This window comes from Mytilus californianus, unplaced genomic scaffold, assembly GCF_021869535.1.
Source record: "Mytilus californianus isolate M0D057914Y unplaced genomic scaffold, xbMytCali1.0.p SCAF_7, whole genome shotgun sequence".
In the NCBI taxonomy this organism is placed as follows: domain Eukaryota; kingdom Metazoa; phylum Mollusca; class Bivalvia; order Mytilida; family Mytilidae; genus Mytilus; species Mytilus californianus.
This window is the reverse complement of record NW_026262723.1, coordinates 31380707-31405991: the sequence shown is the minus strand read 5'-3', so window position 1 is coordinate 31405991 and position 25285 is coordinate 31380707. Positions and strand designations below refer to the sequence as shown.

At 32.1% G+C, this 25285-nt stretch overlaps 1 protein-coding gene and 1 long non-coding RNA gene across 2 annotated transcripts in view; both read left to right on the top strand.

The window, feature by feature from the left end:
• The window catches only part of LOC127709383 (ribosomal RNA-processing protein 7 homolog A-like), a 32854-nt gene extending 8122 nt beyond the window's left edge, over positions 1-24732 (top strand). Inside the window, exons 2-8 of the mRNA XM_052214889.1 lie at positions 11816-11955; positions 12748-12870; positions 15096-15219; positions 16692-16789; positions 21080-21232; positions 21955-22003; positions 24616-24732. Coding sequence (XP_052070849.1) covers positions 11816-11955; positions 12748-12870; positions 15096-15219; positions 16692-16789; positions 21080-21232; positions 21955-22003; positions 24616-24701 — 773 coding nt within the window. The 3' untranslated portion in view covers positions 24702-24732. The remainder of the gene's footprint in view (positions 1-11815; positions 11956-12747; positions 12871-15095; positions 15220-16691; positions 16790-21079; positions 21233-21954; positions 22004-24615) is intronic.
• On the top strand, positions 18735-20117 carry LOC127709387 (uncharacterized). The gene is made up of 2 exons (XR_007985624.1): positions 18735-19137; positions 19661-20117. It is a non-coding gene; the product is annotated as an uncharacterized LOC127709387 (long non-coding RNA).
• Positions 24733-25285: the final 553 nt, after the last annotated feature.

Below are 25285 nucleotides of genomic sequence, written 5' to 3'. Positions count from 1 at the left end.
TTTGATATTCCAAATCTAACCGTGTATTTAGATTTTTAATTTTAAGTCCCGTTTTTTAAATTGGTCTACATTAAGGTCCAAAGGGTCCAAAATTAAACTTAGTTTGATTTTAGCAAAAATTGAATTCTTGGGGTTCTTTGATATGCTGAATCTAAACATGTGTTTAGATTTTTGATTATGGGCCCAGTTTTCAAGTTTGTCCAAGTTGGGGTCCAAAATTAAACTTTGTTTGATTTTAACAAAAATTGAATATATGGGGTTCTTTGATATGCTGAATCTAACCATGTATTTTGATTTTGGACATTGGACCATAATAGGTAAATTAAAAAAATTCAAGTTCTTAAACCACATTCTTTCTGTGTCAGAAACCTATGCTGTGTCAAATATTTAATTACAATCCAAATTCAGAGCTGTATCAAGCTTGAATGTTGTGTCCATACTTGCCCCAACTGTTCAGGGTTCGACCTCTGCGGTCGTATCAAGCTGCGCCCCAGCGAAGCATTTTATTGATTATGGGCCCAGTTTTCAAGTTGGTCCAAATCAGGGTCCAAAATTAAACTTTGTTTGATTTCAACAAAAATTGAATATATGGGGTTCTTTGATATGCTGAATCTAACCATGTATTTAGATTTTTGATTTTTGGGCCCTGTTATCATTTTTGTCCACATTGAGATCAAAAGGGTCCAAAATTAAACTTTGTTTGATTTCATCAAAAATTGAATTCTTGGGGTTCTTTGATATGCTGAATCTAACCATGTATTTAGATTTTGGATATTGGACCATAATAGGTGAATGTCCAATTTAAAATTTTTAAGTTCTTAGACCACATTCATTCTGTGTCAGAAACCTATGCTGTGTCAAATATTTAATCACAATCCAAATTCAGAGCTGTATCAAGCTTGAATGTTGTGTCCATACTTGCCCCAACTGTTCAGGGTTCGACCTCTGCGGTCGTATCAAGCTGCGCCCTGCGGAGCATTTTATTGTTAAAGTGTATAGATGAACCTTAAACTATTGCAAAATCCAGATTTATTACACTAACAATATATTAGTCGTGAGTAAATTGCACTGATGTTATCAATTATTTTAACATTTTGCTAATAAGGACATAAAAAAAAACCCTTTATCTTCTTTTATCATTATCATGATTATGGCATGCACATGCACAGGATATTCACCCTATAATTTTTGCAGGGTCGCAACTAGTCTATATATATATACAATATATGTACATTGTCGGAAAATTAAAAAAATATTTGTATGAGCTTTAGAATGTTAGAAACAGGAAGAAAAGGGAAGCTCACAGAGCTTTTCTCCTTTTTAGTACATGTCATAGCGAGCTCAAATTATATATTTTCCAACAATGTATATATATTGTTTTTATCTTGAAATTTAGAATCATAGTCATTTCTTATCATAGCCATTTTGTACCATACTAATGTAAACCATTTCGTACGATATAGAAGATTATAATATACACCACTTCGAACCATATGGGTGATTATAATGTTAACCATTTCATAACATTTGTTGAATCACCTACAATCAATGCTTCATACAACACTGAAAGTAAGTTTGTAAGTACTATGTGTATACGTAATTGCCTACCATTTGATAAAATGTGCATACAGGAAGTTTCTTGATTGGAGATGAGAAAGGACCTAAATTTTATAAAAACTTCCGATACCTGTTTTTTGTCATTTTTATTTTTTATGTATTGACCTTTAACACATTAATCGTATTAATTCATACGATGGATTAACTAATCCTTGTGTTTTCTTCACAGTAACTTGATTACCTCTAGTTTTCATTTATTTTTGTTTTGAGATTGGGGTACTATTGCAGTCAGGGGTAATACTTGTAATTATTTACTTCAAGATGGAAAAAATGGCTTCAGCATTGTGACGTCGTAGGAAGGTGTCACAGAAAGAAAAAAAAATATCCTTTCAAAACATAAATATATATGCATTTATTTTTGAAAATAAATTACCATGATGAAATTTATTTATATCTATATATATATATATACAAGTCTAAATTGAAAACAACGTTCAAACCTATGATTGCATTGGATCAAAACCGCAATTTTTATACGTGTGCATGCAAAACAAATTTCTTGGTAGAGGGGTTTAAATACAGCACAAACAACATTTTCCAAAAGACCAAATGAGTGAAAAAATATATTTTAACAAAACGCATTTGACTAGCAGGTCAAACAACTGATGTTCTTAAACCCTGCTGACTGCCATTGGCGATTGCCAAATAAACAGATCACAAGTTGTAACAAAATAGATCTTATCATTAATTTATTACCAAACAGAAAACAATAAACTTGCGGAAAAGATGGTATACCGCAAACATGAGGTGCAAAAATTTGTACACCATATCCGGATTTCGACAATTAATGTCTCTTCAGTGATGTTAGGAATCAAAAGGTATTTGGCATGTTTGGAAGGCCATATGATTTACCTCAATTTAGAAAGGACTCTTGAATTTTGAAAGAGTCAAAATAGGATGAACGGATCATATATCCCGAAGGCAAATATCATACAAGCCCAAACGATAAATATCAACAAGTCTAAATTGAAAACAACGTTCAAACCTATGATTGGGTTGGATAAAAATCGCAATTTTTATACGTGTGCATGCAAAACAAATTTCTTGGTAGAGGGGTTTAAATACAGCACAAACAACATTTTCCAAAAGACCAAATGAGTGAAAAAGTATATTTTAAACCAAACGCATTTGACTAGCAGGTTGAACAACTGATGTTCTTAAACCCTGCTGACTGCCATTGGCGATTGCCAAATAAATGGATCACAAGATGTAACAAAATAGATCTTATCATTAATTTATTATCAAACAGAAAACAATAAACTTGCGGAAAAGATGGTATACCGCAAACATGAGGTGCAAAAATTTGTACACCATATCCGGATTTCAACAATTAATGTCTCTTCAGTGATGTTAGAAATCAAAACGATATTTGGAAGGCCATATAATTTACCTCAATCTGTCAATTTAGGATAGACTCTTGAATTTTGAAAGAGTCATAATAGGATGAACATGATGAACGGATCATATTAACCCGAAGGCAAATATCATACAAGCCCAAACGAAAAAATATAAACAAGTCTAAATTGAAAACAACGTTCAAACCTATGATTGCATTTGGATAAAAACCGCAATTTTTATACGTGTGCATGCAAAACAAATTTCTTGGTAGAGGGGTCTAAATACAGCACAAACAACATTTTCCAAAAGACCAAATGAATGAAAAAGTATATTTTAACAAAACGCATTTGACTAGCAGGTCAAACAACTGATGTTCTTAAACCCTGCTGACTGCCATTATATATATGATACTTCACAAAAAAATGAAAAATTGATATTATGTTGATTATGTATAAAAAACCACAAATTCATAAATATTAAAGTTTAATTCTGCTAGATAAGAGATCACCATCGATTTTAAATTTAGAGTATCACTTCTCCGCGTGCGGCCATTTTGACATCATCCCTGAATAGAAACCACGATATATCTATAAACCACAAAGGACCAAAACAAGCAGTAACCTAACCATGCTAACGTAGCTGTAATTGAGTGTCGATATCTTGTCAAGCATACGGTTGTTTTACCCGACAAGGAAAGCCTAAACAGTTTCCCGGGTCACAAAAAAAGATTATAATAGACATGGTTGTGCATGCAACCTTTCCTAACTAACTTGATACGGAAAATGTAATTATATATAATTTTTTTTGAATAACTAGTACTATGGTCTGTCGTTTTAAAACTGTTTTTTTTCACTAAGTTTATGAAACAAGACATTTTAATGGAAATTAGTTAAAAAGTTCAAAGAGATAAATTAAGTGTTCCGTGTAAAAGTGTTTTCGAAAATCTAGTGTGTTCATAATTCATTTATGTAATAATCTTATTTAAATAAATTCGGACCTTCCCTTATCTGATCACCAGCATGGCTAAAGGAATTGTTCCCAGAGGTATTGTGAGTTGACACGTCCAGGTATTCAAGCGATTTCCTGTCGGGCTTTAAAACTCTTATTACACAATTACATAAAGCAAGTTCGTGCATCACTTCACCTCTGAGGGTATTGAGAAGTGTACACGGCCGATAACTTGTAACTTTCCATTTTGAAACTATCAGGTGAATATACATCTTTGTCTTGCGTGTCCGATAGTGATATGCTAGTCTTTACTAAACCATAGATATAATAGCCATTATATATATGAATAAACTCATACGCTTGTTTATAAATAGCATTTATGGTGTAAAGAATATTTATGAAAATCTAAATAATTCCAAAAAAAAGATTTGATAAAATAAAAATATATTTACATATTTTCCAAACGTAAATTGGGGAAAATGTAAGTAATTACTTGTTGTCAATAATTATGGACATTTTGAAACGTACAAATATTGATTTAACAAAATGTACGCACTTGTCGATCATTGGATTATACGCCTAGATAGAAGGTTACGGAACTATAGATAGTAGCAATTTAGAATATATACATGTATATTGAATATACGAGAGAAATATCCAAAACCAATCTGATTTAAATACAGGTCGATATCTAAGTGTCTCATAAGTCTATTCTGAGGCTGGATATTTGATCTCTGTTTTTATTATGAATTGTTGTATATATATATTGTTTGATCAAATATGTGACACTATAATAAAATTATTATTTATTTATTTTATTTATTTTATTTATTTTATTTATTTTATTTATTTTATATCTAACTTGCTTTGGTTCATCGAAGTTATGCACATAGTAAAATCACAGATTTTTATTTCCATTAGATTATTTTGAACAGTTTAAGAAAGTCGTCATCATCTCAATGGTTGTGTATTATATATAATAATGTAACAATGTGAACATGGTTCTAACACGGGTAGTACCTCATGTCAACTTTCCTGTTCCGACATGCATGTAATATATATGCCACTGGACGTACACTAATGATCCCCAAAAAGATTATTTGAAGAAATAAAGAAACTTCACTCCGAATAGCCTGATAGTAGATGTATTAACGTCTGGTCGGCTTGATTAATTTATTTAGTTAGCTTAAAAGGGAGGGGGGATAAACCATTCCTAATATTGCACTTATGCATAAAATATTATATGAGAGTAATATAAGAGAAAATATGAATACGAAAAGTCGCATATCTGGTAAAAAAAAGTCTCACTGGCAACTATAGAATTTCACGTACAATTGTCATTCTTAATCGAAATAACGGACAGTCATTAAAATACATGCATGTACACTTTTATAAAAAGGGGTGCTGCAGTTGCATATTATTCATCATAAATCTATTTCAAGTATATACTTTCCTGTCATTCTTATAAGTTAACGCAGAGACATGTAACTTTACATCTCTAGTTAACGACAATCAACCATATAAATATTTGAATCTGACGTGACTTACTGTTCATCTCTTTCTTTTTTCATCTTTTTTTTTTATTTGGGCAGGTACTCAAACATTGTAATATTAGATATACTGTTCCCAGGTTGGGAGGGGGCGGTGGTTGGAGGTGAAGTATATCGAAAGTTACAAAATAAGAACGTTGTATTTATGAATTTACATGAAGAATTCTGATCTTGGGCGTAGGTTTCTTTTTTTTCAAGTTCAGTGATTTAAATTGAGAGAAAAAAATCTAGTCAGAATTTAAATCGTACCGGCAATTTCCACCTAAGACTCCTCTAAAATCATGAATGGTCATGCTTCACAATCATCAGAATTTTCTTTGCATTGGTACATTCTGTATCGGTAGTGATTTACCTTGACATTTCCGGGTATAACAGAGCTACTTGTATATTACCTGTATGTGGTTAGGTGACGTCCCATGAGGTCTTACGTATACAGGTTCACATTTATAATGGTTTCTGATATAACAAGGTTTTATGACATTCACACTTCTGCATGTTCTGTAAACCAAATTCTTATCTTATTTTCAGACCAAACGATCCGAGGATGTGAATATTTTCCAGGAAAAATATTGAGTATCAAAGTAACAAATTAATTTTGGGATTTTTTAAGCAGTTAAGCTGCTTTATGCGAGCACCCTAGATTTGTGTTCTACCCAATAAATGCTGAAATATGTGCCATTGTTATTATCTGGCTGGCTATTATGTTATTTATAACTAATTGAACACTTTTTTCATACTTTTAATTCTGGAATACAAAAAATATGACCAGAAAAACCTTAAATGATCGTCGAACCACCCAAAAGTTTTCAAGTTGCACATAGGAAGTAGTGCTCAATAGAAATCCTTATGTAGTTTATTATCCCCTGTGCTTTTGGCCAAGATGTCAAAGAACAATTGCATGAATTATTTCATCGCCGAAAATCTCTAATTACAAGTCGTTTACAGTTGCCAAATGGCACAAAGCGCAGGAATATTGTATAACGGCTGTGACTAATATGACACGGAGTTGAAGTCTCAGTTGGCGGTAATTTTAACTTCATCGACAAAACGTAAATCAAGGACGTTTTAAATTTGGTGATTTCTGATAATAATCATTTTGTTCAACCGCTAGCTTTATACCGAAAATCGCCAACATGTTATGTGTAAATCCGAGTAAATCGTATCTGACTGACAAAAACAACATTGAAAAACAATGGATGCCATAAACCGGAAATGAAGACAATTATAATACCGGATCTAATTCCGGGGGCGGATAAGGGTAATTCCGGGTTTGCCGATCAAATACAATAAAAATATAATAATTCCAGGCATGAGACAAAATACATCTATCATGATGAAATATAAACTCTAGAATTGAAAACCAAAGATATATTGAAAAGAAAGAAAAAGCAGGAAATATTTTATACAGAAACTCAAAATTACTTTTAGTTCACAAATTTTCATGTCAAAAACCAATAAAATGTGACAGTATTTTCCTTATCATTAATAAATATTGATATTACATGTAGATGTTTTTATTGTTTTAACATATTACTACAATTACATGAGGTAATTTCTTCTCAATTTTGAAGGGCCTATACAAATCTGGAAGTTTCTTACTTTATTTTCACAGAGGAACTAGCTAATATAATATATAGTGCAACTAGATATGATACACTTAAACAGTTTTGAATTTGAACTGTTTAATATAATGGTATAATTAGTAATAAATAATCAATTGTTGAGACAACACACCCACCCACAGTGATACCCTCAGCCTCCCTCAGCCTTCCTAATACAAAAAAAAAAGATTATTTGAATTCATAAATTAATATACAAGACAATTACATTTATTATTAAACATGTTAAACGACAGTGACACTGACAATGAAACAAGCTAACTTAACACCAAAAGCACATTAAATTATCTTACTGAGTTATGAACTATTTCAAGTAAAAGCAGGACCTGGAATTTAGGTTGTGGACCTTTCAGTTTGGAGTGTCAAAGGTCCTGGACTGTCCTGTACCAAATGTTAATTTTAACCCCTGCATTCACAGTAAAGCGATTTTGACGTGTATTGCAATTCCAAGTAGAATTTACTTTTGCACATTAAACGTTTCGAATGCGTATTAAACTAATTCAAATCAGTTAATAATGTGAATTGAATTCGAATTATGTGTGAACGCAGCATTGATATATCTAAGAAATGAAGAATATTAAAAAGATGGACAAAATATTTGTATTAAATTTGTTGCAATTTTTGTCTTGCCTTGACAGAGTCAAAAAGTGAGACATATATATATATATAGGCATGCTGTTTTGGCGGAATCAACAATGTATTAGTTTGTGATTTTGTGATAAGGTCTGGTTTCTGGTAGGTCAATGACATTTTGTAAGTAGTTGTGTTAGCATAGGCACATCTCATTACCATAGAGAATATTTGGCCCCACCCCCTTAGTCATGGTCTATTGACTTTGAAACTTTGCATAGTTTACATGTATATGTTTGTGATTAGGTCAGTTTAGGGGGAACCACTAGTGGTAGGTCAATGATATTTGGTGTGCAGTTGTATAAACTTTTTCATTTCTAATTTCCATTGAGATTATTTGGCCCCACCCCTCAATCATGCTCTTTTTACTTGGAAACTTATGTTACTTTGAAATTTCATTTATTAGTTTTCGATTAGGTTAGTATTAGGGAAACCAATAGTGGTAGGTCAATGATAATTGGCATGTAGGTGTAGAAGCATTAGTACGTCTCATTTCCATAGAGGATATTTGGTCCTCACCCCTCAGTCATATGCATGATCTATTGACTTTGAAACTTTTACTTAGTTTACATGAATGAGTTTGTGATTATTATGATTATGTCAGTTTAAAATTACCAGTAATCTTAAGTCAAAGCTATTTGGTATGCGAACGTATTTGTATTCAAAAGTTTCATTTCCATGGATATTATATAACCCCACCCCCTCATTATGGTTCATTGACTTAGAAATTGAATTTGTGTTAAGGTTTGTTTAAAGGGAACGACTTATGAAAAGTCAATGGTATTTGGTTTGCAGTTGAACAAGCATTGGCACCTTTCATTTCCATAGAGATTGTTGAGCCTTGTACCTTCAGTCATGGTTCATTGACTTTGAATATCACTTACATGTTAAAGTATTACTATTTTAAGTGTAACATTTGCATTATCAAAATAACAAATAGGCAAAACATTACGTTGTGTTAATAGCTTATTATAGATTAGATATGTAATTATTATAAAAATAAGGAGATGTGGTATGATTGCCAATGAGACAACTATCCACCAAAATTCAAATGAAGTGGATGTAAGCAATTACAGGCAACCGTACAGCCTTCAAAAATATATGTTGCATCATTGCTAGGCCATTATAACAACATCAGCATTTCTTGTAATACTAGTATACAAGAAAATTACACCATTTCAGATAGTTTCAGGTATGATTTGATAATTGTGCATAGTGGCACCAGCTGATCCAACTAAAAGCGCTAATATGGCATATTCAAACTCTAGTACATAGTGGAATTAAACCATACACCACTGTTGGACACCATAATTGAAATTATTATTCTGAAAAGAATATTCCTCCATGCAGCCTGCAACAATTAGCAAAACCTATACTGCATAGTAAGATATAAACGACCACGAAATGACAAATGTAAAACAATAAAACTAAAGCAGCCTGATTTATGTACAAAACAATTATGAAAAATAAATATGATATACAGCAACAATCAACAATCACCAAATTACTGGGTCCTCACTATGGACAGGTACATACAGAATGTGGCGGGTTAAACATGTTAGCTGGCACAAAACTCTCCCCTAACATGGGACAGTGTATGTGCATAATCTCAGACATTAAATCTTTAAAAAATAAATTGGAAATAACTTTTGAAAGTGGTAGGATTGGATAGCAGAAACATTACGGTACAAACATTATTTGATACTTGAGAAATAGCTGAGATATATAGATTCTACCACTGCATCGAGTGTGATACGATATTTATCCACTCGAGACAGTTAAATTTTCAAATTTAAAACGCGAGGCTCGCCGAGCGTTTTAAATATTTAAAATTTAACTGTCGAGAGTGGATAAATATCGTATTACACGAGATTTGGTGGTGGAATCTGTTTCTCTTATGATTTTCAAACAATATGCAGGCAAACTTATTCCGTCTTTTCGAATGATCTGTAAAAAGATGTGTTCTTTCTATGTGACGTCATCAGGCATGGTCGCCTTTTTTCATGCCGTCACAATAGGAAATTCAGAGGAAAGCAAGTAAATTCGACGTCATAATCGGATTTTAACCAATGAAGAACTGAGATCAAATGAACCACACGTTGATTAAATTTTTTTTATACAATGGGTGCAGAAAGGGATAAATTGACGAAGAATTAGAGAAAAATATTTTCATCCATTCTTCCACTATATTCATCTTAACTTCTGCCAAGTTTACCTTTGATTTATTTAATTAACTGCCTATAGCGCCTTTGGTGCTTTGATTTCTTTCTTGGTATTAAATCACAGAAACTTAAAGAATATACTGCTTGTCCGCTTTAGGTGTATTCTTGTCAGTTAAGACTGACATATATGTCTCTGGTATATAGTGGGTTTATGAATGAATGATAAGTCTTACAAAGGTACAAGATATAAAGCACATTGAAAATTGATTCCGCCGGTCTGTCTCCATTCAAAAAAGGAAAGTTGACGTTAAATTGATTCTGTTATTCTTTTTAAACATCGTTGGTCTAATAGCTAAAGTATGTATACGTTGTGAGATTTTAAATATTTTAATAAGGGCATTCCCGATTAGGTAAATGTAGATCGCTGTGGACGGACCAAGCTATATTAACCATGTAACCGCGATAATTTTCTCTAAACATTGAAATATTCAAGGTTAATACCCATGATAATTTGAAAAAAGTAAGTACAGTGTTTGGTTTATACGCTCGTTTTCGTGGGCCATTTTTATTTATAAAATTATTTAATTGAAAGTAATTCAGAATTTCGATGTTACAACAAAATACTCACCTATCTATTTTAAAATTAAGCTTACGCAAAATATAAAAGATATACATGTATATAACGGCGATTCAGGTATTTTGCCACCATATTCCTCCCCAAATAATTAATGTTTTTATCATTCATACGAAATGTTGTTCACACCTGTAACGGTGAACCGTGTTGGCTAAAATTCACTGAGTGAAGATCAAAAGAATAGAATTACAGAATGTTAATCTTTTAATTACCTTGAATTTAACCACGCATTCAACAGGTGGTCACTTAGTGTCACAGTACAATACACATTGTATTTACACAGTACTAGTGGGAAATGTTTGCTAGACTGAAGTAAAAGCCTTCAGGTGAGAATACAAACATGCATTTGTAAAACAATATCAGTTATATATGTTTGTTCAAAATATCCGTCGGAAAAAAAATTCATAAAAATATATTCTATTGTATGATTTACTTTTATTACTATAATCATATCAGAAATCCTTTAAATATAAATCGTACATTTTAATTTTGAAAGTTGCACGGCGGATCACTTTACTTTCTTAATTATTAGTTGGTTAATAGCTACGCCAAAAGTCGTCGATGCGCTTTAAATCGCGTTATTAGATGATTAACGAACAAGACTTACAACGAGATTTATTCACTCCCGGCATGCAAAAAGACTTAAACTACGTCACATAAGTCAGGAAGTTGGAATAAATTAAATTGTTAGTTCCCAATTTTCTTCTTTATTAGTGTTCATATCCAGATAAAACTTGGTAAATATGTTTTTTATGGTATTATGAACATAATAAGATGAAAAGATAAAAATCGCGAATTTTCCCTTTAATTAACCTGAAATAAAAAATAAAAGAAAGAGAAATTGTATTTACACTGCACACATCAGTCTGACAAGAAATTGAAAACTGTCATTTAAAATTTAAAAAACAATCAGTAACTTTTGAGATACCCTACATTTGTACATCAACAGCTTCAACAAGGGGCTGAACATTGAAAAAACCTTTAGGAAATTGCAAAAACTTATTCACTACTATAGATTGTTTATGTTTTAATGCTACAGACGGAGACTTATTCACTACACATAGATTTGTTAAATGTTTTAATGTAGACTTCTTCAATACACATAGATTTGTTTAAGTTTTAATGTTGCATGTTCAAACTTATTCACTGCACATAGATTTGGTTATGTTTTAATGTTACAGACTAGTACTACACATAGATTTGTTTATGTTTAAGGGTTACAAACTTATTCACTACACATAGATTTGTTTGTACATGTATTAGTTAGTGTTTAACATTATATTATACAGACTACACGTAAATTTGTTTATATTTTAGTGTTACAGACAAGATTCACAGATCAATCTAAGACTGGACATTATTTATATGTAAAGGAACATGCAGCGAAAGACCAGGATGCAAGAAGACCTCCGGAGAGAACATTATTTGTAGTTAATATACCACCTTACTGCACAAAGGTAATAATTAAGGAGTACCAGTACTGTACATGTCTTTACTGATATATCAACACAGAGTCTTCAAAGCTATGACACTTTACATGTGGACATGGTGGAGTCATTGTCCGTTTTTAAAATAACTAAAATAGTTTCACTTTGCAATCAAATGTACATGTATTAAAACAAATACTGGTATTCTGTTATCAAAGTACACATATATATTAAAACTAACCTTGTCTGCAATCGTACATTATGATTATCAGAAGTCTAAAAATTGACTATGCATTTAACTTCATGGAAGACAACAAAACTTGTACATGTATGTACATATGTAAAACTAACATAGTCTGCAATCAAATGTTTCATGTGCTAGAACTAGTGAAGTCAGTAATCAGATTGAGATGTACAAAATGTACATGTGTATCCTTTCAATTAGATTGTCATGAGTTAAAGTTTTAATTTCAAACAGTACATTTTGTACCTTATATTTAGAAATAAGTTATAATTTGTGGTAAAGATCTTTTTTCTGTAAACTTGGTTAAACCATTGTTATATGCTCGTCTACATAATCCTATTGGTATATGTTCATGCATACCCTTGCATGTATCCTTTGAAATATTCGCGATAGTTGTATTTTTCGTGTTCCAACTCTTACTGCAGAAATAAAACTGCTGTGAAAATTTCCTTGTTTACAGTATACGTATGTGTGAAAAATTTAAAATTTCAAGGGTTCCAGAACATGCCCAGGAATGAAATCCATTTAAGTAATAAAATCATAGTTAACACTGATTCTATTATTTGCGTTTTTTCCAGGAGAGTTTAAGACATATATTTTCACGATTTGGCAAAATTTTACATATCCATCTTCAAGACAAACCAACAAAAGATCTCCTCATCAATAAATCACAGTTTTTTCCTGATGTGCAGCTTAAAAAGGTAAATGTATATGTTAAGGGCTATGCCAGAAAAAAATATGGGTGGGGGGAAGTTAATGCATTCTTATTTTTGGTTACCACCAACAGAATTGAGTTGTTTCCTGTAATCATGGTAATGCCTCAAAATCAGTAAAACTGATGACATAGTCAACCATCTACACTGCATGGGCATAAGTATTCACCTACATTTTTCTGTGCATACATGTAAGTCATAAAAATTATGTTGAAGGTATTTTGGTTTTTTACTTGATTGGGTTGGACAAAGTCCAATAACCAACTTAAAGCATGTGAAGGCAGGCAATCAAGGAAATTTGGTAACCAATTTGGATAATCAACTCTTCCCACAGTTTATTTCCTTGATTCTCGAAACTTCATAGAAGGATTTCACATGGATGTAATCATGTTGAAGTTGTGCATCTGCTTAATTGTTACGAGGAATTTTTCTCCATTTTTCCAGAACTTTAGAACTTAGTCTTTTACAGATTACCAGTTACTTCTCATAGTACATAGAATAATGAAATTCTAAAGAAGATTTTGATTTGACATATATATAAAGGGGATCAAATTCATGGTTTACCTGTCTGAATGTGCCATTGCAGATGATCTTTCTTTCTATCTTAAAGTTCATTAAACATAATAATGGGGTAACAGTAATGAAATTTAATACTTGCAGGCCTTACACTTAAGTTGAAGAAAAAACTTAATATGCTAAAGTAAGTCTAATACCGTGGTCACACTATGGAATCTGCTCCGGGTCTAACCCGGGATAGTTAATCCAAATCAATTACCCCAGTTCACACTTATTAACAATTAACCCACTATGGGATTTTCCCTCTACACAAAAATAGAAATGTATGCACCAAAATTGTAACCTCAAACTGTCCACTGTACTTGTTTACATTCTTTGCACCATAGCTGCGTTATTTCAAAGTCTGAAATTCTTTTCCGTACTCCTGGCCGCTTTAGAGGAAATCCGCATCAACCACTTTCCTGATTGTGTTTGCGAATATTGTCACAGTACCCAAATTGTACCCATTTTGCAACCAAAAAAAATAATGAAAATCTTTAAGGATCTCTAAGCCTGAGATTAAACAATTTGTATATTCATCAATTGTCATTATGCAGATTTTTCAACATAGCTAAATACACTTTAATATACACAAAAGTATCACATTAAATCAACAGATAAAGATTCCAGTTCTTGAAGAAGTAAAATTTACGTCAAATCGCGTGCGACGTCGACAATAATACGACTTTTGAAATAGGCAATTAAAGCATTCATTACTTATAAAAAAAAGGGATAAAAAGCATTCAATAATGTCAAATTCTTCTAAGAGTGTGAAGATATTAAAATAAAACATCAGAAACTCGACGTTTCATATGTGTAAACCTTAAGCATGTGTGAAACTCATTTCATATACTTTCCTCTTTGGGATGTTTGTCACAACCATTTTCTCTCATTCAGTATGAATTCAAAATTAAAGTTGAATTAATTTCACTATCTTGCATGTTAGAAAAAAAATCCGATTAGACATGTTAACAATTAAAAATTGTCAAAATAGTTTAAATATGGGTACTACCACATTAAACGGGTATTCCATGGGAAAGAGTAAGACTCCTTCTGCAACATGCTTTTGTCCACAATATAGATAGCTAAATACTTCTCTTTGTTCCATGTTAGACCACCGTTTTACCTGCTAAAGATTGATTCATGTGTTTCTCCCATGATCTGACTGCTGTAATTTTGTATGACGTAAGCAAATGTCATGTCTCACCATAGCAACAAACTCACATTAACTCCACTTTACATTCACATTTAGAAGGCAAGGTAATCAACCGGGGTTTGCTCCACCTAAAATGAGGGGTAATTTTAATATGGGTCAACTCGGGATAAGGCATTCAGACTACCTAGATTTAACCCGGATTAACTAATTCTGGTCGATTGGTGCGCCAATTCTTAATATAATAGTTATTCCGGGATCCTTAATTAAATGAAAGTCCTTTTAGAACGGTTGGGGTCAGAATATTGTGTCATAGTATCATGGTAGAAAGTTATCTTGAGAGGTAGCATGTTAAAATTCAAATGAAATATTGTACTACATTGTACAAAGCAGGATTGATTCAGTTCACATTAACATGTTACCATCCTGATTCCACTGTAATGGTAGGTTAAGAAGCTACATGTATTAATATCTACCCTTAATGTTTTATTGTTCTTTTTTTCAGGGATTTAAAGTAGGATATATTGTTTTTAGAAAACCAGCCTCTGTAGAAACAGTTAAACAACTTCCATTTGATACACCTCTGGTTATTTCTACAACTAAAAACCCTGTGTTAACAGGTGTTGAAAGTAAGTCAAGCCAGTAGCAATAGGTATTAAACACAAGTCTACCAAGTGTGAACAAGTGTTAAAGTTAAGTCTACTCAGTATCAACAGGTGTTAAAGTCAAGTCTATCCATTATCAACAGGTGTTTAAAGTCAAGTCTATCCATTGTCAACAGGTGGTAAAGTTAAGTCTACCCAGTGTCAACAGGTGTTAAAGTTATGTCTATCCATTGTCAACAGGTGTTAAAGTTAAGTCTACCCAGTGTCAACAGGTGTTAAAGTGAAGTCTATCCATTGTCAACAGGTGTTAAAGTTAAGTCTACCCAGTGTCAACAGGTGTTAAAGTCAAGTCTATCCATTGTTAACAGGTGTTAAAGTTAAGTCTACCCAGTGTCAACAGGTGTTAAAGTTAAGTCTACCCAGTGTCAACAGGTGTTAAAGTTAAGTCTACCCAGTGTCAACAGGTGTTACAGTTAAGTCTACCCAGTGTCAACAGGTGTTAAAGTCAAGTCTGTCCATTGTCAACAGGTGTTAAAGTTAAGTCTACCCAGTGTCAACAAGTGTTCAAGTTAAATCTACCCAGTGTGAACAGGTGTTGAAGTTAAGTCTACCCAGTGTCAACAGGTGTTGAAGTTAAGTCTACCCAGTGTCAACAGGTGTTAAAGTGAAGTCTATCCATTGTCAACAGGTGTTAAAGTTAAGTCTACCCAGTGTCAACAGGTGTTAAAGTCAAGTCTATCCATTGTCAACAGGTGTTAAAGTTAAGTCTACCCAGTGTCAACAGGTGTTAAAGTTAAGTCTACCCAGTGTCAACAGGTGTTAAAGTTAAGTCTACCCAGTGTCAACAGGTGTTACAGTTAAGTCTACCCAGTGTCAACAGGTGTTAAAGTCAAGTCTGTCCATTGTCAACAGGTGTTAAAGTTAAGTCTACCCAGTGTCAACAAGTGTTCAAGTTAAATCTACCCAGTGTGAACAGGTGTTAACAGTAAGGCTGTGCTTACATTCAGCAAAATTTGGTGTTGTTTTGGTGTCCTCAACACTTAAACCAAACAAGACAACACATGTACATTCCCTTGGATAAAAATCAGTGTTACTTATAGTTTGAATTAGGTTTTGATTATTTGTATGCAGTCAACTATAAATGTAGGCATTGTGTGCTGTTAAGTGAACATAATAGTGGATATTCAGAACATGAATTTTGTTATGAATATTTAAGGAAGAAACATTTATCGAATTAAAATGATTATAATGAGATCATGAATTAACTTTCAATTTAAATGTCAAAAACTCAAATATTGCTATTTTATTAAAAGAAACATGTTAAAATAGGTGACGACTATTTGATTTTTTAGGGGTTGGGGGTGGGGTTGAAGGAGGATTTGCCGATTGAATGTTAATTTCACACTTGCTGATGATAGTTGCTCAGTTCACAAAAAATGATTGTTAATTCTGGAATAAGTCAATTGCTTACATGTATTTTGTTGTTTTATTTATAGAATGGTGTGACGAATACGAGAAGAGCAGAGTTGATGTGAAACAGTTACAGGATGAAATAGACACCTACATGCAGTCTTATGATAAACTTGTGGAGGCGGTATGTGTACATCATTTTAAGTAGTGAATGTGTTATGTATTACCAATGTGTTTTCAACTGATCGGGCGGAGCTTACATTTCAATTTTCATAAGGACAGTCTATTTGAAGATGTGTGTGATAAGGATGATTGCTGTTATAATTATAACTGATCACCTATCAGTGTCACCAAAACATTAAAGAATAACGACATAACGACGTATGCAGATTTTGCAACTGCTGTCGTTATAGTTTTACTTTCATATCCACAAATTCCAAAATGTGACAATTTTTACATGTTTTTAATTTCTGCTTTACAAGAAAATCAACGGCTGTGTCTCATTATTTATTTTGCGAATACACATATAGTGTTTACATATATTAACTGGATCAATGACCATAACTCAACACTTCATTGATGAGTTTATCCCAAAACACCTATCTATAGATGGACTGGTCTATAATAAGCGAACGGGTTAAACTCCACCCAGTCATGTGATATAAATCAAGTAAGAGTTCTTGTGATATAGGCGACAAATTTCATTATTTGTTTTGCAGTTCGCAATTGAAGAACAAACGAAAATTATTTCTACAAACTAAATTTTTACATAGTTCAAATATAATATAAATTTGTTCACTGTTTAATACTAAAAGCAATCAGATTTAAGAAAACTGTGTTTATTTATTAAGTGTATTGATAAAAAAGTTAGTCCCTCCATGTAATTGTAAACACATAAACATCGTGCTGATTTCTTTCTGTTCAGTTTAACCTTTTATTATACATGTTACTTAACATGTATGCCATCATAATTTTGTACTTCATTTTACAATATCGTACTGAATTTGTTTACCTCAACTATTGTATTTGTATTTATATTGTATGTTTCTCTGTAAACTTGTGTTTAGTTTTTATACGACCGCAAAAAAATTTTTGTGGTCGTATATTGGTATGACGTTGGCGTCGTCGTCGTCGTCGTCGTCCGAAGACGCATTAGTTTTCGCACTCTAACTTTAGTTTAAGTGAATGGATCTCTATGAAATTTTACCATAAGGTTCAATACAACAAAAGGAAGGTGGGGATTGATTTTGGGGGTTATGGTACCAACAGTTAAGGAATTAGGGGCCAAAAAGGGGCCAAAAATAAGCATTTTCTAGTTTCCAGACAATAACTGTGGAACGGTGTATGGATCTCTCTGAAATTATACTACAAGTTTCCATACGACAAAGGGATGGTTAGGATTTGCTTTGAGGGGTTATGGCTCAAACCGTTTAAGAATTAGGGGCAAAAAAGGGGGAAAAACAAGGTTGTCCTGGTTAATGGACAAATACTTTAGTACAAAACATAATTTAAAGCAGTGTAAGGGAGATAAATCAAATACATCATTGAAATTATCTCCCTTACACTGCTTTTAAATTATGTATAAAGTAATGGTTAATGAACAATTAAGATAATTTAAAAGCAGTGTAAGGGAGGTAATCCAAATACAACGTTTTGGTTACTTCCCTTACACTGCTTTTAAATTATGTTTAAAGAAATGCATATTTATAAAGGAAGACCATAAAAAATATCTGCAAATGTTGCATCTTTTTTTTTTACAAAAAAATCCATATGAAAGATTTGACACTATATTTTAAATTCTATTATAAAATAGATTAAGTTAGCACTATGGTAAATTTAAATGGGTAATTATGGTTTGGGGGAAAAAATGGGGGGGGGGAGTCAAAAAGAAATTGTGGGGGGTCAATTTTTTCTCATTTCAGATTTCAGAAATTAAAAAGAATTATTCTTCAAATATTATTTTTTTTTCAAATTTCAAATATTGAAAAATTTCAAGAAGTAATCTTTAATTGCACAGTATGGCGCATTAGATTTGTAAAATCTTTGACCACATTTATTTATTTGTTATGCCGAATCTAACGATGTATTTAGGTTTTTAATTTTGGATCCAGTTTTCAAATTGGTCTACATTAAGGTCAAAAGGGTCCAAAATTAAAATTTGTTTGATTTTAACAAAAATTGAATATATGGGGTTCTTTGATATGCTGAATCTAAACATGTATTTAGATTTTTGATTTTTGGCCCAGTTTTCAAGTTGGTCCAAATTGGGGTCCAAAATTAAACTTTGTTTGATTTCAACAAAAATTGAATATATGGGGTTCTTTGATATGCTGAATCTAACCATGTATTTAGATTTTTTATTTGTGGACCCCGCTATCAAATTGGTTCATATTGAGGTCAAAAGGGTCCAAAATTAAACTTTGTTTGATTTCATCAAAAATTGAATTATTGGGGTTCTTTGATATGCCAAATCTAACCGTGTATTTAGATTTTTAATTTTGGGTCCCGTTTTTTAAATTGGTCTACATTAAGGTCCAATGGGTCCAAAATTAAACTTAGTTTGATTTTAACAAGAATTGAATTCTTGGGTTTCTTTGATATGCTGAATCTAAACATGTGTTTAGATTTTTGATTATGGGCCCAGTTTTCAAGTTTGTCCAAGTTGGGGTCCAAAATTAAACTTTGTTTGATTTCAACAAAAATTGAATATATGGGGTTCTTTGATATGCTGAATCTAAACATGTATTTAGATTTTAGATTTTTGGCCCAGTTTTCAAGTTGGTCCAAACTGGGGTCCAAAATTAAACTTTGTTTGATTTCAACAAAAATTGAATATATGGGGTTCTTTGATATGCTGAATCTTACCATGTATTTAGATTTTTTATTTGTGGGCCCGCTATCAAATTGGTTCATATTGAGGTCAAAAGGGTCCAAAATTAAACTTTGTTTGATTTCATCAAAAATTTAATTATTGGGGTTCTTTGATATGCCAAATCTAACCGTGTATTTAGATTTTTAATTTTGGGTCCTGTTTTTTAAATTGGTCTACATTAAGGTCCAAAGGGTCCAAAATTAAACTTAGTTTGATTTTAACAAAAAATGAATTCTTGGGGTACTTTGATATGCTGAATCTAAACATGTGTTTAGATTTTTGATTATGGGACCAGTTTTCAAGTTTGTCCAAGTTGGGGTCCAAAATAAAACTTTGTTTGATTTCAACAAAAATTGAATATATGGGGTTCTTTGATATGCTGAATCTAACCATGTATTTTGATTTTGGACATTGGACCATAATAGGTAAATTAGAAAAATTTAAGTTCTTAGACCACATTCTTTCTGTGTCAGAAACCTATGCTGTGTCAAATATTTAATCACAATCCAAATTCAGAGCTGTATCAAGCTTGAATGTTGTGTCCATACTTGCCCCAACTGTTCAGGGTTCGACCTCTGCGGTCGTATCAAGCTGCGCCCAGCGAAGCATTTTATTAGAGAATAAAGTATGTATCTATCTATCTACATTTTGTCCCCTTCATCATTATACAACAGAGTATTAAGACATACATGTACATCCAGATTTACGGTATACAGAGAGTGTGTGTCTGACTTTAGTAAAGATATATTTTATTTTGAAGGAGTAGTATTTAACATTGTATAAAGGTAGTATACCTTATAACCATAATGTGACACCTTGTACTGAAGCCTCAAACAATATGCAGGCCTCAGTATTACTGAAATATTTGTTGTGATTAGATAACCAAAAATTTTACAAGTAAGACATGTTAACATTGCAGACTGATGACACAGACAATATAGAGATTGTATATCATATAGGCAAAAGGAGGAAGGAAGTGTGTATTCATTTATTTTTGTACTGATTTTTGTTGATTGATTATAAAAAAAGGGTTATTTTTTCAAAATTTTTTTCATTCTTGATATATATTGGAACTTTTGGATTTGTTAAATAATTCCACCGCATGTAAATATGCTGTATTTGATTGAATGAGAGAAATTGTATTTTTACAAATTTTCTACTTGTTGAGATTTTTTTTTTACTCTGCCGGCTTATTTGTCATTAGGGAATTCAATGTGCCAGGGTATTTGCTAGCAAATACTACGGCGGATGGGAAATACCATGTCTAAAAATAGCGCGACATCCGAAGACCTCTAGACTTTTTGTTGAGATAGATACAAAGAACATTCGTTGGAATTAAACAATTATATAATGCTTACAAGGGGTATTTGCCAAAAATACCGGTTTCAATGTAAACAAATTTCACTTGCCTAACGGCTCTGGAAATTTGACAAATACCCTTTGTAAGCAAGATATATTTATATAAAGTTAAATTTGTACTTTACATATTTTAATGAAATCAATGAAAATTAATATCCCAGGATTGATAATGAATCCACAGTATGTTATACCTCATACTAATATTCCTCAGACAATATAGAGCTCAGATATTTTCTATTATAGGACAAGAAAAAGGCTCTGGAGCAGGAGGGTGTACCTGATGAAGATGGATGGGTTACTGTCACCAGACACAGCAAGAAAAACAAAGCTGTTCCTCGAACTGAAGCAATGGAGTCCAAACTTACAGAGATAGAGAGGAAGAAAAAGCAAAATATGGTAAGAATTCAAGCTTCATTTGTACTTTCTACATTGACATGTATTTAAAGCAACTATGCAATCATGTGTTTTGTTTCAATTGGTAATCAGTAAGAGCCATTACTTTTTTCTAGCTTTACTGTCAATGTGCCAGTCTAATTGTTCATAATGAATAAAAAGAAATGTGTGGTGAATGGCAAATTAACGTCAAACAAAGTAGAAAAGTTTATCAGATATTTTTCTTTAATTTCTGTAATATCGTCAAAAGAAAACCAACAGGAGCAAAATATATGTGCTTGTCTATGACCTTGTCAGATGATGTCTCTTTTATAGTTTAATTTTCATTTTATCTGTTTTTGGCAGATATTTGATAGTTCTCTGTTCTCTCACATTTATTTACAAATTTTCTAATTATAAATAGGTCAATTTGAGTTTACTTGTCTTTTGTTAAAGATTTTATGTTGACCTCTTGTCATCTTTTGATTTTTTTATAAAAATTAATCTGTAAGTCTTTCAATATTATAAAATACTAAAAATCAGCAAGAATATTTACAGGTCCAATAAAAAGTCTAGATGGCTGTTGTATGTTAGATAAGGGAAGACTTAATATGGATAAACCTATATGCACAAGCCAAATAGTGGTAAATCATAAAAAGGATTTTGACACTGATTTCATTATAGTTATTTTACATTGCATGTGATTAAGTAAATTGATACAATAGGTGCATTTGTCTCTTTTGCAGGAACTCAAGAATTTTTACACCTTTCAATCTAGAGAAACCAAAAGAAATGGTAAGTTTATATGAATAATTAATCTGATTTATGGATCATAAGTATTTTGATGTCTTATTATTCGTGGCTGTATATTGGTATGACGTTGGTGTCGTCGTCGTCCGAAGACACATTGGTTTTCACACAATAACTTTAGTTTAAGTGAATGGATCTCTATGAAATTTTACCATAAGGTCCAATACCACAAAAGGAAGATTGGGATTGATTTTGGGGGTTATGGTACCAACAGTTAAGGAATTAGGGGCCAAAAATAAGAATTTTTGTAACTTCCAGACTATAACTTGTGTTTAAGTGTATGGATCTCTTTGAAATTATACCATAAGTTTCCATACCACAAAGGGATGGTTAGGATTGGCTTTGGGGGGTTATGGCTCAAACCGTTAAGAATTAGGGGGAAAAAAGGGGAAAAAACAAGGGTTTCCTGGTTAATGGACAATTTAAAAGCAGTGTAAGGGAGGTAATCCATAAACAAAATTGTACAATGTTGTACAATGTTGGATTACCTCCATTACACTGCTATTAAATTATCTATTTAAGACTTTTATGATGTATTTAAATTGGTAATTATGGTTGCAAACTCTATTGGAAATTTGAATTGAGATTATGACCATATCTTAAGGGAAAGAATTTTTTTTTTTGGAAAAAGGGGGGGGGGTGAATCGAGGATAAAAAAGAAATTGTGGGGGGCAATTTTTTTTTCATTTCAGATTTAAAAAGAAAATTTCTTCAAAAATTTTTTTTTTTTTGCATTTTTTTTTTTGCAAAAGAGTTAATGCGCAACAGCATAGTGTATTGCACAAAAGCAAAAAATTGAATATAAATTCAAATCATATAACCAATTCTAAGTTCTTTGACTACAGTTATTCAGTGTCAGAAACCTATTATGTGTCAAATATTTAATTACAATCCAAATTCAGACCTGTATCAAGCGCGATTATTGTGTCCATTTTCACCCCAACTGTTCAGGGTTGGTCCTCTGCGGTCGTATCCAGCTGAGCTCAGCAAAGCATTTTATTTAATTTAAATTGATAAATAACAATCACTCTACTGTCAAAACTAATGCTAATAAAGCTTGTTAATTCTGTTTGTAAAAGGTAAACAATGTAATTTTTTTGGGTTAAGATTGCATGAAATGCAATCAAAACCCTATGATACTCACTTGATATCTAAATCTTCCAAGGTTTATCACAACCTTTGATATACACAAAATATAGTGCATTGATCATAACATTCTATACATATAGAATAATGGCATTTTTATTTTTGATACTGACTTTAACAGCAAGAATATCAAGCCAGTCCACTAGAGGGAGCTGATATTCAAGCTGATGAAGTCAGTATCAGAAAATAAAATGCTATTATTCTGTTTATCAGCAATTTGTCATAACTGTATTTTTTGTTGTTGAGAATATGAAGTAAAATGAAATAGTTAGTAAAACTACTTACGTGTACAAAACGTTGGGATAGTTGTTAGTTTGTTTGAATGAAGTCGCATGCATTTCATTAATAAATTGACACGGATGGACTTAACCACGCGAAGTTGCTGCACTGATACACGACGTCATTGCCTTAATATTTTCGAGTATCAAGTCCTGTCCGTGATCTTAAAAATATTAGGCAGTAAGATCAAAGAGAAAATGTACAAATTGCCGATAAATCCTCCTATCCATGAACATTTCCAGAAATTTATCAAAGTAATATATGCTCAGATATTCAAGTCACAAAATGCTACACTTGTCAAGAAAATTACATAACTTTTGCAAGGTGCAGGAATCTAATATCTGTTCTAGAAATATCAATGATGTCATTGTTAAAGTCATCTTTAAAAATTGGAGTTATCTTCCTTTATCCAGAATTGTAGTTGAATCAACTACAACCAATGCTTTATACAATGCAATATTTGATTTTACTTCCCTATGATAAATTAAAGCAATCTTTACCATGCAGTGCTTACAAGCACTTTGATTGGAAGAAATATTGTGTGTTAAACAGATATCAAATATCCTTGAGTATGGGCTTTGCTCATTGTTGAAGGCCGTATGGTGACCTATACTTGTTAATTTCTGTGTCATTTGGTCTCTTGTGGAGAGTTGTCTCATTGGCAAGCATACCACATGTTCTTGTTTATATTGAAAATACAATTTTTCTTCTATCTATGAAAATGTGTACAGTTTCTACAAAATAGAGAGATCCACAGTTACTATATATATATGTGCATTCAAACAAAAGAAGTCATATTGAAAGTTACTTTCAAAAGTTAATTTTACAAATAGGGAGATTTAGTGGTTCATAGTAAAAGTATACTATAAGTTTGCATAAGAAAAATATATCTAATTATAAGATAATCAAATATTTCATTATCATGTAGAATTCTTTGTAAAATAAAAATTTGATATTTGCTCATATTTTTACTGGTCTACCTTCAAATATTTATACTGTAATGTAGAACATTAATGATGAGTCAAAAATATTGCCATGGTCCTTTGTACAGCCATTTTTCAAATAAAACAGGCTGAATAAAAGGAAAGGAGGAAACAATTTTATCGATGGACTGTTTTTTTTAATATTTTTATGTCACTTTTCAATTATCTTGTACTCCTTTATGTTTTCAGAAATAGCAACGTTACGGAAAAAGTTTGAAGAAGATAAACAGAGGATATCTCTGATGAAGGCAGCTCGGAAATTTAAACCTTACTGACATATTATTTTAATAAAATAATTATTAGTAATTCACTGTTATTTTCCATTTCCAATAGTGTAGATGCAATCTAATTTATATACAGATCCTGTGTCCAAGCTCAGCATACAAAGATCTGAAAACGCTCCGTTCTACTTTCTGAAATATCATTGGCTAATGTAATACTTACCAGAACGGAAAATAAAATGGAGTTTCGTTAGATCCTTGTAAGCAAAGCTTGGACACAAGATCTGTATTTTAATCAGATTGGTATATAACTATTTATCCTGCAATTGGGTGTCTTATGATACATCAACAGCCCAACAGATATCACTAGCCTGTATTTGTATACTATACAGATATCGCTTTAAAGCTCCGCCCACTGCCAGACTATTTTTGTGTATTACTGTTGACGAGTGTTGTATGAACTTTTGTAACCTCAGAATGTGTATTGCAATCGCATTTCAATGACGCATTGCTCCGTCTGTGAATGTTCCAGTCTCCGATCCCCAACCCACTTTCTGCTCATAGACAAACACGAATATCAGGATTAACTCCGTTTTCTACGGTACCAATCTTCAAGTTCAAAACTTAAATGTGTAACA